This window comes from Borostomias antarcticus (assembly GCF_949987555.1).
Source record: "Borostomias antarcticus genome assembly, chromosome: 1".
Classification (NCBI taxonomy): domain Eukaryota; kingdom Metazoa; phylum Chordata; class Actinopteri; order Stomiiformes; family Stomiidae; genus Borostomias; species Borostomias antarcticus.
Window position 1 is genome coordinate 1,439,032 of NC_140234.1, and position 15,000 is coordinate 1,454,031.

At 50.2% G+C, this 15,000-nt stretch overlaps 2 protein-coding genes across 4 annotated transcripts in view; one reads left to right on the forward strand and one right to left on the reverse strand.

Annotated features, from left to right (window-relative positions):
- The window catches only part of cnot8 (CCR4-NOT transcription complex, subunit 8), an 11,560-nt gene extending 3,997 nt beyond the window's left edge, over window positions 1-7,563 (forward strand). For all 3 annotated transcript variants that reach the window (XM_084445543.1, XM_084445542.1, XM_084445544.1), the window contains exons 3-7: window positions 1-100; window positions 884-1,045; window positions 3,123-3,267; window positions 6,331-6,441; window positions 6,635-7,563. The exon at window positions 1-100 is cut by the window's left edge and continues 94 nt beyond it. In XM_084445543.1, the coding sequence (XP_084301669.1) occupies window positions 1-100; window positions 884-1,045; window positions 3,123-3,267; window positions 6,331-6,441; window positions 6,635-6,763 (647 nt within the window). In that variant the 3' untranslated portion in view covers window positions 6,764-7,563. The remainder of the gene's footprint in view (window positions 101-883; window positions 1,046-3,122; window positions 3,268-6,330; window positions 6,442-6,634) is intronic.
- A 1,178-nt stretch (window positions 7,564-8,741) lies between these two features.
- gemin5 (gem (nuclear organelle) associated protein 5) overlaps window positions 8,742-15,000 on the reverse strand; it is a 42,398-nt gene continuing 36,139 nt past the window's right edge. The window contains exons 31-33 of the mRNA XM_084444836.1: window positions 11,948-13,103; window positions 9,146-9,230; window positions 8,742-8,986 (exon numbers count right to left, since the gene is read on the reverse strand). Of these exons, the coding sequence (XP_084300962.1) occupies window positions 8,819-8,986; window positions 9,146-9,230; window positions 11,948-13,103 (1,409 nt within the window). The 3' untranslated portion in view covers window positions 8,742-8,818. The remainder of the gene's footprint in view (window positions 8,987-9,145; window positions 9,231-11,947; window positions 13,104-15,000) is intronic.

A 15,000-nucleotide genomic window follows, 5' to 3' on the forward strand; every position in this document is an offset into this window, starting at 1 on the left:
TGCTGAAGATCATCCAGCTGGGCCTGTCCTTCATGAACGAGGACGGGGACTACCCCCCCGGGACCACCACCTGGCAGTTCAACTTCAAATTCAACCTCACGTACGTAGCGGAGAGACACACACACACACACACACACACACACTCTTCCTTGGGGTGTAACCCAGGCTCCAGGAATCGTTGGTAGTGACCGTGTTAACGGTGAGTGTTGATTATGTTTGGACTAATGTAGGCTCTTGCTGGGAGGCTGTTTTTAAGACATTGGACAGGTTTCTTTGACTCTCTTGCTCAACCCAGCCAATGTAAAAGAGACCTGGGGGCTGAATTAAGGATAATAAACAAAAAAAAGAAGATATTCTTCATTCAAAGCACTTGTTAGTCCAAGACTACGCTTTATCAGTGTCTGGAAAATTAGATTGGAATCTCTCACACACATCATGGTGAACTCCATCACAACATCTGTATTGTACTTTGTTTTACTTATTATGTTTGTTGTTTTTATCTGTTACCCGTTTACAGGGACTGCAGATGCAAATTAGCCTAAGGCTAACTCTGGTGCGATGCATCAAATGTTTTTACATTTATGTTTTAATTGCACATGGTCCCTTCCAAATAAAATTACATTACATTACATTACAGTCATTTAGCAGACGCTTTTATCCAAAGCGACTAACAATAATTGCATTTAACGTAGGAAGAGCCAGTGTACTACTATTTGCTAGAACTCACAAGTGCATCTTCTTTCTAAAACAAACAAGTGACTAAGAGCATAATCTAGTGCTGAAGGCAAAGTGCAAGAATCACAATCTAAAGTATAAATTGAAAATGAAATGAATGAACTTGGTTGTGATCGATGACCCACCTCCCCCCCCCCCACCCCCTCAGAGAAGACATGTACTCCCAGGACTCCATAGACCTGCTGCAGAACTCGGGCCTCCAGTTCAAGAAGCACGAGGAGGAGGGCATCGACACGCTGTACTTCGCCGAGCTGCTGATGACGTCTGGCCTGGTGCTGTGTGAAAACGTCAAGTGGCTCTCCTTTCACAGGTGAGGGAAGGAAGGGGGTGTCGGGAAGGTCGTTCGGCGGTGGTGGTCTTTTCACCGTGGGTTCTCATAGAACGCAGTCTGAATGTTTTGCGACGAATTTGGAACGTTAAAAGGTTCTAGAATTGCCGCTTCTGAGGTTCTTGTCACCTTCTGGAAAGACTTGCGGGTCTCCAACTCGCTATACACATGCTAACCAAGGTCTGTCTTACAAATGTTGTCAGAGGTATTATTTATTATTGCCCCCACCCCCCACATGTATGAGCTAGCACTGTGAATAGTCCTGTTCGTATAGAAGGAATATGCTTTGAATAAAAGCGTCTGCTAAATAACGGGGGGGAGGGGGGAATAAACGTGTAAAAAGCGTTAAACACATGTTATGATAACATTTTAGTCTCTGTTTTAAGGTTCACAATTGTTCGCAGTCACAATCTACCTCTGCTCTATAATGGCCGTTCCACACTGATTATTACGGAGTGAATGATTCGTGCACAGTGAAGATCAGCATGAGAAAGATCTAGAAATGTATGACATCATGCTGAGATCCTGTAGCACAGAACCATGTTTAATAGAAGACTCACTCTGCCTCTCTTCCTCTCTCTCACTCTGCCTCTCTTCCTCTCTCTCACTCTGCCTCTCTCACTCTGCCTCTCTTCCTCTCTCTCACTCTGCCTCTCTCACTCTGCCTCTCTCACTCTGCCTCTCTCTCACTCTGCCTCTCTTCCTCTCTCTCTCTCTCATTCTGCCTCTCTCACTCTGCCTCTCTCACTCTGCCTCTCTTCCCCTCTCTCTCTCACTCTGCCTCTCTCATTCTTCCTCTCTCTCACTCTGCCTCTCTTCCTCTCTCATTCTGCCTCTCTCTCACTCTGCCTCTCTTCCTCTCTCTCTCTCATTCTGCCTCTCTTCCTCTCTCTCTCATTCTGCCTCTCTCTCACTCTGCCTCTCTTCCTCTCTCATTCTTCCTCTCTCTCACTCTACCTCTCTTCCTCTCTCATTCTGCCTCTCTCACTCTGCCTCTCTTCCTCTCTCTCACTCTGCCTCTCTTCCTCTCTCTCACTCTGCCTCTCTCTCACTCTACCTCTCTTCCTCTCTCATTCTACCTCTCTTCCTCTCTCTCACTCTGCCTCTCTTCCTCTCTCTCTCATTCTGCCTCTCTCTCACTCTACCTCTCTTCCTCTCTCATTCTACCTCTCTTCCTCTCTCTCACTCTGCCTCTCTTCCTCTCTCTCTCTCATTCTGCCTCTCTCTCACTCTGCCTCTCTTCCTCTCTCTCACTCTGCCTCTCTTCCTCTCTCTCACTCTGCCTCTCTTCCTCTCTCTCACTCTGCCTCTCTCACTCTGCCTCTCTCTCACTCTGTCTCTCTCTCACTCTGCCTCTCTCTCACTCTGCCTCTCTTCCTCTCTCTCACTCTGCCTCTCTTCCTCTCTCTCACTCTGCCTCTCTCTCATTCTGCCTCTCTTCCTCTCTCTCTCTCATTCTGCCTCTCTCTCACTCTACCTCTCTTCCTCTCTCATTCTACCTCTCTTCCTCTCTCTCACTCTGCCTCTCTTCCTCTCTCACTCTGCCTCTCTTCCTCTCTCTCACTCTGCCTCTCTCTCATTCTGCCTCTCTTCCTCTCTCTCTCTCATTCTGCCTCTCTCTCACTCTACCTCTCTTCCTCTCTCTCATTCTGCCTCTCTCTCACTCTGCCTCTCTTCCTCTCTGTCTCATCCTGCCTCTCTCTCTCTTCCCTCCCCCTCTCTTCCTCTCTCTGTCTCATCCTCTCTCTCTCTCTCTCTCTTCCCTCCCCCTGTCTTCCTCTCTCTCTCTCTCTCTCTTCCCTCCCCCTCTCTCTCTCTCTCTCTTCCCTCCCCCTCTCCCCCTCTCTCTCTTCCCTCCCCCTCTCCCCCTCTCTCTGTCTCATCCTGCCTCTCTCTCTCTCTCTCTTCCCTCCCCCTGTCTTCCTCTCTCTCTCTCTCTCTCTCTCTCTCTCTCTCTTCCCTCCCCCTCTCCCCCTCTCTCTGTCTCATCCTGCCCCTCTCTCTCTCTCTCTCTTCCCTCCCCCTCTCTCTCTCTCTCTCTCTCTTCCCTCCCCATCAGTGGGTATGACTTCGGTTACCTGGTGAAGCTCCTGACAGACACCCGGCTCCCAGAGGAGGAACATGAGTTCTTCCAGATCCTCAACCTCTTCTTCCCGGCCATCTACGACGTCAAATACCTGATGAAGAGCTGCAAGAACCTCAAGGTAAAGACCACTGCACTCCGTGGCTTATTAGAACCTCTGGGTTGTGTTTAGAGTCGAGGGCGGGATCCATCGCAGAACCCTGAGGGTGGGATCCACCGCAGAACCCTGAGAAGAGACTGCAACGTCTTTGGTTGCCAGACAGGATGTTGGATGTTAGATGAATGTAACACCGTGTCCTAACTACACGCGACGCGAGCGAGCGTCAGCGACAAAATATGTTCCATTGCTTTGTTTCCTATTATGTCCTAACTGGACGCGAGCGACGCAGCAGCGCGACGTTTTAACTGCCCTTTTGACGCTCGCCCTGTTCCTATTTTCCTCCTGTCGCTCGCGTTGACAGGCGTTCGTTCTTTAACTGTCTTCAGTTGGGAATATAGACAAATGACGTAACAGAACAGGAAATTGAACGGTTTCAGTGAGGACAGCAAGCATGCGATGTCGCGTTCTGTTGCTCGCGTCGCAAGCAGTTAGGACACCGTGTAACGGGAAATGTGTCTGACATGGGGAGAGCTGCCCTAGGCACCATGACCACCCAAACCCAAGTTCAGGATGTATGGAACTGCCCTAGGCACCATGACCACCCAAACCCAAGTTCAGGATGTATGGAACTGCCCTAGGCACCATGACCACCCAAACCCAAGTTCAGGATGTATGGTAGCACTCACCACTTGGAAAAGGAAAGAAGCAGCAAAGAAGAAGATCCTCAATTTCATTTCTTTATTTGGGCCTCTGGGCCTTCATCAGAACATGAGAAATCTGTTTACGGACTAGAGGCCCAAACGTTATCATGGGCATTGATGGCCGGTAATAAAGTGGTGAAATTGAGGATTTCTCCCTGCTTGGTGAGTGCTATCATACATCCTTGGATGCCAGTTTGAAGTACATGTTGTTTTTTTGGGTTTAGCACCACAAGTGCACCTCGTTGTCTGGGATAGCGCCTCCAATCCTTCCTTTGTAACACTAAGTTCAGAATGTGTGTCTCCGTCTGTCTCTATCTGACTGAACCTCCGTGTGTCTGTCTCTCCTGTGTGTCTCACTCACTCTCTCCTGTGTGTGTGTGTGTCTCTCCTGTGTGTCTCACTCACTCTCTCCTGTGTGTGTGTGTGTCTCTCCTGTGTGTGTGTCTCACTCTCTCCTGTGTGTGTGTGTCTCTCCTGTGTGTCTCACTCATTCTCTCCTGTGTGTGTCTCTCCTGTGTGTCTCACTCACTCTCTCCTGTGTGTGTGTGTGTGTGTGTGTGTGTGTGTGTCTCTCCTGTGTGTCTCACTCACTCTCTCCTGTGTGTGTGTGTGTGTGTGTGTGTCTCTCCTGTGTGTCTCACTCACTCTCTCCTGTGTGTGTGTGTGTCTCTCCTGTGTGTGTGTGTGTGTGTGTGTGTCTCTCCTGTGTGTCTCACTCACTCTCTCCTGTGTGTCTCTCCTGTGTGTCTCACTCACTCTCTCCTGTGTGTGTCTCTCCTGTGTGTCTCACTCTCTCCTGTGTGTGTGTCTCTCCTGTGTGTCTCACTCATTCTCTCTTGTGTGTGTGTGTGTGTGTGTGTCTCTCCTGTGTGTCTCACTCATTCTCTCCTGTGTGTCTCACTCTCTCCTGTGTGTCTCTCCTGTGTGTCTCACTCACTCTCTCCTGTGTGTCTCACTCTCTCCTGTGTGTGTGTGTGTGTCTCTCCTGTGTGTCTCACTCACTCTCTCCTGTGTGTGTGTGTCTCTCCTGTGTGTCTCACTCTCTCCTGTGTGTGTGTGTCTCTCCTGTGTGTCTCACTCTCTCTCCTGTGTGTGTGTGTGTGTCTCTCCTGTGTGTCTCACTCACTCTCTCCTGTGTGTGTGTGTGTGTCTCTCCTGTGTGTCTCACTCACTCTCTCCTGTGTGTGTGTGTCTCTCCTGTGTGTCTCTCCTGTGTGTCTCTCCTGTGTCTCACTCACTCTCTCCTGTGTGTGTGTCTCTCCTGTGTGTCTCACTCACTCTCTCCTGTGTGTGTGTGTCTCTCCTGTGTGTGTGTGTGTCTCTCCTGTGTGTCTCTCCTGTGTGTGTCTCTCCTGTGTCTCACTCACTCTCCTGTGTGTGTGTCTCTCCTGTGTGTCTCACTCACTCTCTCCTGTGTGTGTGTCTCTCCTGTGTGTCTCACTCACTCTCTCCTGTGTGTCTCTCCTGTGTGTCTCTCCTGTGTGTGTCTCTCCTGTGTGTGTCTCCTGTGTGTGTCTCTCCTGTGTGTCTCACTCACTCTCTCCTGTGTGTGTGTCTCTCCTGTGTGTCTCACTCACTCTCTCCTGTGTGTGTGTGTCTCTCCTGTGTGTCTCACTCTCTCCTGTGTGTGTGTGTGTGTGTGTGTGTCTCTCCTGTGTGTCTCACTCACTCTCTCCTGTGTGTGTGTGTGTCTCTCCTGTGTGTCTCACTCACTCTCCTGTGTGTGTGTGTGTCTCTCCTGTGTGTCTCTCCTGTGTGTCTCACTCACTCTCTCCTGTGTGTGTGTGTGTCTCTCCTGTGTGTCTCACTCACTCTCTCCTGTGTGTGTCTCTCCTGTGTGTGTGTGTGTGTGTGTGTGTGTGTGTGTCTCCTGTATGTCTCACTCACTCTCTCCTGTGTGTCTCACTCTCTCCTGTGTGTGTGTGTCTCTCCTGTGGGTCTCACTCACTCTCTCCTGTGTGTGTGTGTGTCTCTCCTGTGTGTCTCTCTCACTCTCTCTCCTGTGTGTGTGTGTCTCTCCTGTGTGTCTCTCTCACTCTCTCTCCTGTGTGTGTGTGTGTCTCTCCTGTGTGTCTCTCTCACTCTCTCTCCTGTGTGTGTGTGTGTGTCTCTCCTGTGTGTCTCACTCACTCTCTCCTGTGTGTGTGTGTCTCTCCTGTGGGTCTCACTCACTCTCTCCTGTGTGTGTGTGTGTGTGTGTGTCTCTCCCCTGTGTGTCTCACTCACTCTCTCCTGTGTGTGTGTGTCTCTCCTGTGTGTCTCACTCACTCTCTCCTGTGTGTGTGTGTGTGTGTGTGTGTGTCTCACTCTCTCCTGTGTGTGTGTGTCTCTCCTGTGTGTCTCACTCACTCTCTCTCCTGTGTGTGTGTGTGTGTGTGTCCAGGGAGGGCTCCAGGAGGTGGCTGACCAGCTGGAGCTGAAGAGGATTGGTCGGCAGCACCAGGCTGGCTCAGACTCCCTGCTGACGGGGATGGCCTTCTTCAGGATGAAAGAGGTATGGACCCCCCGGGGAGGAGCTGTTCCCCAGCTCATTATGACAACCACATAGCGTGCAACATTAGAAATGAGTGCTTGCGTATTCGAAGCCTATAAAACCCTAAACCTAGCCATTGTGGAGCCGGGAAATTAGGATGTTGACCGACGCTGTAATACAAAACCTTGAAGACTCTCGTGTCTCTTCTTTCTAGCTTTTCTTCGAAGACAACATTGACGACGCAAAGTATTGTGGGCGATTGTACGGCCTGGGCTCCGGTTCCACGCAGAACCAGAACGGCCTCTCAAGCTCGTCCCAAGAGGAAACCAACAACAAGCACTGACCCGACCGCCAGCCAGTGTCAAGTCCAGCGCGCACTTGTTTTAACTCACCCTGCTGGGGTTTCCCTCCACACCTCCAGAGGGAAACGGGAGATGATGAATTTCTATATTCCTGTTCACCAGCTGCAAACGGACGTTGGTTACCACCCCCATCCTCCTTCACTGACTCTTCAACCCATTTGTTCTGTCATATTTGAGTTATGGACACAGATCCAGATCCCACTCTAGGTCACCACTACCCAGCCGCTCTCGAAGACCGGTATTCACACAACCTTTTATCTTTTGTTTTAAAAATCATCGCAGTAATATCCTTCTTTTAGAAGCATGGGACCAGTTTGTGTTTCTTGTACTCCCAGTGAGACGTGCAGCGTTTTCAACTGCTCTGTAGTCACTCAGATTTCCTGCTTCTCAACGACGAAAACGACATTCAAATCTCATTACCCCCCAACCTAGCTCCACCAATCTTCTGGTAGGTATCGTCCCCCAAACCAGTTCACTCACTGTCGGACTTGTACTAGGGATTGTACAATTTTAAATTATTCTGGAATGGTATGTAAATTAAAATGTAAAATTTCAATGGAGACAAAATGTTTTAAGCATTATTGGTCAGTGGAAGGAGACTTTTAGATGGGCGTGGGCTGGCCTGAGTCTGAACGTGACGCGACGGGGCAACGCTGCAGTTCTGTAACATTTCGTTTTTAATTTTTTCACCCTGCCGAGTTGGAATGTTTTGTGGGTGATATTGTTTTTACATCATACATTGTTTGAAACAGTTGTATATTAAAACATTTTCTATTTTCAATGTGAAATTGATCATGTCGTGTGTCAGGCATGTTTAGGTAGGCCTTACCGAACTTGTCCAAACGAGAGATTGGTCATGAGATCTATGTTGTAAATAACCAGTAGAAATAACGTTAAAAGTCTGCGGAAGTGCATCCAATTACAGGTCTCTAATACTCCAAAGCAATGCCAAGTGTAACATCCTAGTATGGAGCGCAGTATAGAATCTGAAAAGATGAGACCGTCTGTGTACACACAACCTGCAAGAACGTCTCTCTAAGCCATGACTTCAAAACACAACAGCCTACTCGTTCCCAGGCCCGTGTGTATTGAAGACCAGACTAGCTAAGCTGGTCTCGGGGATAGAGCCATGCTAACAAAAAACGAGGGTGTCCGGTGGCAGAGGGCATGGTACTGGTGGTGGTTGGAGGGAAGCGACATTAACAGTGAAGGGGTTTAATCGTGTTTTTTCCTGGCCATTAAACCCTGGTCCTGTTCTATCAACTGTTACAGTAAGTCCAGAGGGTGACTGCATATATTTAGGTCACAAAACAATTCCTATAAAAACACCGATCTTTGTCACACGGTGAGATACTGGACAGGCACATCGCACGGTGTAGGCGGCAAAACGCAGGAAATGTCTGGATCATCCGCCGATGAAACCTCTGCTCTTAACCCATCCTGACGCCCTTCCCCCAAGGGCAGCCGGGAGCAGGCAGCGTGCATGCTGGGACGCGCCCGGGGACCAACCAAGCGCTCCTGTCCATCTTCGTCAGGGACGGACAGCGTTAGCGATTTGTTCTTCTGCATGTTTTTCGTATTGGGTTCTTTATGGGGGAAACCCTTGCGGACACGGGGAGAACATGCAAACTCTGCACAGAAAGACCAGAAGACCTTTCTGTGAGGCGACAGTACGAGGTACTGCGCCACTGTGCTGCACATGAGCGATTTTGGGGTTCTGTGTCTTCCTCAAGGACACTTCGGCACACTGCCGGAAGCTGGGATGAAACCAGGGAGTGTCCTGAGCCATGTCTTGGCCACTGGTGTTGCCTCTTCCTCAGGTAACAGGGGTAACAAAATAGCAACATAACCTTAAACTTACGAATGGAAAAGGCTCAGGCATTCATCTTTATAGAGAAAAAAAAAAGTTTATTTAATATACAGACATACATTATCAACTTCATCCATTGCTGGGTAAGTGCTTCTTACACTGTGAAAGAAAATAACATTTAGATAGAGCGCCAAAAATAGAAAAACAACGAGGTCTCTAGTAGCCACTAGGACAGGAGGGGTCGTGAGGCTTTGCGGAGGGCAGGCGTGGTTCCGTGCTTGCGGAGCAGAGCCTTGGCGTTCTCCAGCTGGGACGCATCACACACCGCACGACAGCGCCGACTAAGATGGAGGACGACCAAGCAGCACTCCATGACGTCTGGGTAGGGGTACTTCTGAGGAGGAAAGAGGAGGAAATGGAGACAGGCTTACTACCTCAAACAGAACGAGAGAGAGCTAGTCTGTTCACTATTATATACAAGTCTGTAAATCTTTTCTGCATATCATTCTCACTTTGAATCGTTTGTTCAGTTGGTCATTTACTCATTGTTTACCTTCAAATCGTCCGGGAGGTCAGCCAGCGCTTTGTGGTGCTCTGTTACCATGGCGATGAGAGAGGGGAGCGATTCGCCGTCGGATCTGGTGGCAAAAAAGATCAGACTCTGTTGAACTGCTGACATGACGGCCTGTATGTCTGACTCCGCCTCAACACCTTTCTACCCTACCAACACCAGGGTCCAACACCTTTCTACCCTACCTACACCAGAGTCCAACACCTTTCTACCCTACCTACACCCGGGGTCCAACACCTTTCTACCCTACCTACACCCGGGTCCAACACCTTTCTACCCTACCTACACCAGAGTCCTACACCTTTCTACCCTACCTAGACCAGAGTCCAACACCTTTCTACCCTACCTACACCAGAGTCCTACACCTTTCTACCCTACCTACACCAGAGTCCTACACCTTTCTACCCTACCTACACCAGAGTCCAACACCTTTCTACCCTACCTACACCCGGGTCCAACACCTTTCTACCCTACCTACACCAGAGTCCAACACCTTTCTACCCTACCTACACCCGGGGTCCAACACCTTTCTACCCTACCTACACCCGGGTCCAACACCTTTCTACCCTACCTACACCAGAGTCCTACACCTTTCTACCCTACCTAGACCAGAGTCCAACACCTTTCTACCCTACCTACACCAGAGTCCTACACCTTTCTACCCTACCTACACCAGAGTCCTACACCTTTCTACCCTACCTACACCAGAGTCCAACACCTTTCTACCCTACCTACACCCGGGTCCAACACCTTTCTATCCTACCTACACCCGGGTCCAACACCTTTCTACCCTACCTACACCAGAGTCCAACACCTTTCTACCCTACCTACACCAGAGTCCAACACCTTTCTACCCTACCTACACCCGGGTCCAACACCTTTCGACCCTACCTACACCCGGGTCCAACACCTTTCTACCCTACCAACACCAGGGTCCAACACCTTTCTACCCTACCTACACCAGAGTCCTACACCTTTCTACCCTAACTTCACCAGAGTCCAACACCTTTCTACCCTACCTACACCAGAGTCCAACACCTTTCTACCCTACCTACACCAGAGTCCAACACCTTTCTACCCTACCTACACCAGAGTCCAACACCTTTCTACCCTACCTACACCAGAGTCCAACACCTTTCTATCCTACCTACACCAGAGTCCAACACCTTTCTACCCTACCTACACCCAGGTCCAACACCTTTCTACCCTACCTACACCCGGGTCCAACACCTTTCTACCCTACCTACACCCGGGTCCTACACCTTTCTACCCTACCTACACCAGGGTCCAACACCTTTCTACCCTACTTACACCCGGGTCCAACACCTTTCTACCCTACCTACACCAGAGTCCAACACCTTTCTACCCTACCTACACCAGAGTCCAACACCTTTCTACCCTACCTACACCAGAGTCCAACACCTTTCTACCCTACCTACACCAGAGTCCTACACCTTTCTACCCTACCTACACCAGAGTCCAACACCTTTCTACCCTACCTACACCCGGGTCCAACACCTTTCTACACTACCTACACCAGAGTCCAACACCTTTCTACCCTACCTACACCCGGGTCCAACACCTTTCTACCCTACCTACACCAGAGTCCAACACCTTTCTACCCTACCTACACCAGAGTCCTACACCTTTCTACTCTACCTACACCCGGGTCCAACACCTTTCTACACTACCTACACCAGAGTCCAACACCTTTCTACCCTACCTACACCCGGGTCCAACACCTTTCTACCCTACCTACACCAGAGTCCAACACCTTTCTACCCTACCTACACAAGAGTCCAACACCTTTCTACCCTACCTACACCAGAGTCCAACACCTTTCTACCCTACCTACACAAGAGTCCAACACCTTTCTACCCTACCTACACAAGAGTCCAACACCTTTCTACCCTACCTACACCAGAGTCCAACACCTTTCTACCCTACCTACACAAGAGTCCAACACCTTTCTACCCTACCTACACCAGAGTCCAACACCTTTCTACCCTACCTACACCAGAGTCCTACACCTTTCTACCCTACCTAGACCCGGGTCCAACACCTTTCTACCCTACCTACACCAGAGTCCTACACCTTTCTACCCTACCTACACCCGGGTCCTACACCTTTCTACCCTACCTACACCAGAGTCCGTCACCTTTCTACCCTACCTACACCAGAGTCCTACACCTTTCTACCCTACCTACACCAGAGTCCTACACCTTTCTACCCTACCTACACCCGGGTCCAACACCTTTCTACCCTACCTACACCCGGGTCCAACACCTTTCTACCCTACCTACACCAGAGTCCAACACCTTTCTACCCTACCTACACCCGGGTCCAACACCTTTCTACCCTACCTACACCCGGGTCCAACACCTTTCTACCCTACCTACACCAGAGTCCAACACCTTTCTACCCTACCTACACCAGAGTCCAACACCTTTCTACCCTACCTACACCCGGATCCAACACCTTTCTACCCTACAAACACCAGAGTCCAACACCTTTCTACCCTACCTACACCAGAGTCCAACACCTTTCTACCCTACCTACACCCGGATCCAACACCTTTCTACCCTACCAACACCAGAGTCCTACACCTTTCTACCCTACCTACACCAGAGTCCTACAGTGTGAACCACCACGGATAGCTCTAGTCTCCTTTACTCATGTATTGGGGGAGAGAGAAACATAAGTCATGTATTTGGATTTGACTGGGATCCTATGTACCGTTTGTCTTTCTTATACTAAAACCAACAGTCAAATGTGCAAACCTACCGCTGTGCTGCATCTGTACACCCCTGGTTGTGTGGGTGTGAGGTCTCCTGGGTGGTGGTAGAGGTAGGGGGGGTGTCTCCCTGGCCCTCCCCAGCAGAGGGCTCTGTCCCCTGGGTCCGGCTGTGCTGGTGCACCAGGGAGGCCAGTCTCTGCTGGATCTCTGCGATGGCCCTCTGGGTGGCCTGGTAGACGGCGTGGGGCTCGGACAGCAGGACGTCGCAGGCGGCCCCACACCTCCTCCTCACTACCTCCCTGTGCCGGGGGCACTCGGGGCTCGCGCACAGCCCTGGACGGGCGCTCGCGCACTCCCCTGCCCTCTCCACGCCGTCTTGACTGCTCGCAAGCGCTCCTCCTCCTGCGGATTCTGCATGGCCGTTCTGCTGGAGCGCACACGCCCCGCCCTCGTCCTCTACGGCCTGGGGGCGGGTCTCGGGGTCTCTGGCCTGGGGGTGGGTCTCGTCCTCTCCGGCCTGGGGGTGGGTCTCGTCCTCTCCGGCCTGGGGGTGGGTCTCGTCCTCTCTGGCCTGGGGGTGGGTCTCGTCCTCTCTGGCCTGGGGGTGGGTCTCGTCCTCTCTGGCCTGGGGGTGGGTCTCGTCCTCTCCGGCCTGGGGGTGGGTCTCGTCCTCTCTGGCCTGGGGGCGGGTCTCGGGGTCTCCGGCCTGGGGGTGGGTCTCGTCCTCTCTGGCCTGGGGGTGGGTCTCGGGGTCTCCGGCCTGGGGGTGGGTCTCGGGGTCTCCGGCCTGGGGGCGGGTCTCGTCCTCTCCGACCTGGGGGCGGGTCTCGTCCTCTCTGGCCTGAGGGAGGGTCTCGTCCTCTCCGGCCTGGGGGTGGGTCTCGTCCTCTCCGGCCTGGGGGTGGGTCTCGTCCTCTCCGGCCTGGGGGTGGGTCTCGTCCTCTCCGGCCTGGGGGTGGGTCTCGTCCTCTCCGGCCTGGGGGCGGGTCGCTGGTCCACTCTGCCTCTCGCTGACCGGTTGCAGGCTGCTTACCCTGCTGCCACTCTGACCGGCCCTGCCTTCGGCGTTGAGGCTCCACCAGCACTGGTACAGCCAGCGGTAGCTAACGAGGGCCTCCAGACTCTTGGTAGCTCCCCAGGCCTCCTCCTGGGCGCCGTCATCTGGCGCCAGCAGGGGGAGGTAGTTTACAAGAGAGTCAACGCCTACAGCAGCAGAGGAGAGAGTAGACTCAGGGTGTTGGGAGTTAACAAGAGAGGGCCGAATCCTGTCGTCATATTAATAGAGTTACCCTGGGTTCAGGGGTCAACCTGGGTTCAGGGGTCAACCTGGGTTCAGGGGTCACCCTGGGTTCAGGGGTCAACCTGATGAAGACTGCGTCGAATCGCCATGATGCAATAAAATATTTTTTATCTATATCAGAAGTGCCTCGGGATTCCCTTCAGCCTCTATTATTATTCAACGAGGCCATAACCTGATTTTATTTTTTATAACTCTAATTTCTTTCGTCATATTGTGGTCCTTCAAACACGGTTGGAGGTAAGATCCGTTTTCTTACAGAAACCCCCCAAATAAGGTTTGTTTTGTGAGGCTTCTGAAAGCTTGACCTTTTGTATTAGGAGTTAATACATCATCATCCATCATCAAATTTCACTTGGACGTTTTCACAGATTAAAAATGGAAGTAACTACTAACTGTTCAAAGAATGGGACAATAACAACACCCAGTAAGAGATTAACTCATAAAAAATAAATGCTTAAAACAAATGTATAAGATGCCCTGAACGTGTTTTAAACCCAGACTTTATACACCGTAGGTGATCGGGAGAATGTGAATAGGATTTCTCGCAACAAACCAGGAGACATGTAGTCTACATTAGTACAATAGGAAGACCGAGCGCTGTCTCTCCACAGAGTTACCACCAGCAGAGATACCCACACACACTAGGAATGACCCCACACACACTAGGAATTACTCCCCCTACAGGGTTTGTGTGCGTTTTGATCGTTGGTTGATTGGTGAATCGCTCTTTTCAAGTCAGTGATAAGAGCTGGTTTCCCAGACATACAGGGGGTCGATACTAGTTTACTAGTTACTAGTAATACTACCCTATAAATCCAGACTAGTGAGGTGTGTTCTGGTAGCTGACAGGGCTCAGCCTGTGAAATACTACCTTAAATACTCGATCACTTTACACCTGGGCTGAAATACTACCTTAAATACTCGATCACTTAACACCTGGGTTGAAATACTACCTTAAATACTCGATCGCTTAACACCTGGGCTGAAATACTACCTTAAATACTCGATCGCTTAACACCTGGGCTGAAATACTACCTTAAATACTCGATAGCTTAACACCTGGGCTGAAATACTACCTTAAATACTCGATCGCTTAACACCTGGGCTGAAATACTACCTTAAATACTTGATCACAACACCTGGGCTGAAATACTACCTTAAATACTCGATCGCTTAACACCTGGGCTGAAATACTACCTTAAATACTCGATCACAACACCTGGGCTGAAATACTACCTTAAATACTCGATCACAACACCTGGGCTGAAATACTACCTTAAATACTCGATCGCTTAACACCTGGGCTGAAATACTACCTTAAATACTCGATCGCTTAACACCTGGGCTGAAATACTACCTTAAATACTCGATCGCTTAACACCTGGGCTGAAATACTACCTTAAATACTCGATCACTTAACACCTGGGCTGAAATACTACCTTAAATACTCGATCACTTAACACCTGGGCTGAAATACTACCTTAAATACACAATCACTTAACACCTGGGCTGAAATACTACCTTAAATACTCGATCACTTAACACCTGGGCTGAAATACTACCTGAAATACACAATCACTTAACACCTGGGCTGAAATACTACCTTAAATACTCGATCACAACACCTGTGCTGAAATACTACCTTAAATACTCGATCACTTAACACCTGGGCTGAAATACTACCTTAAAGGACAATGCTCGTTTTTGACAACCTGGACCTTATTTACAACATATTATAAGACGTTTGACTCACCGAGATCACTTTGGTGTAGTTCGGAGGCCTGTAGAAGAAATGTAAAA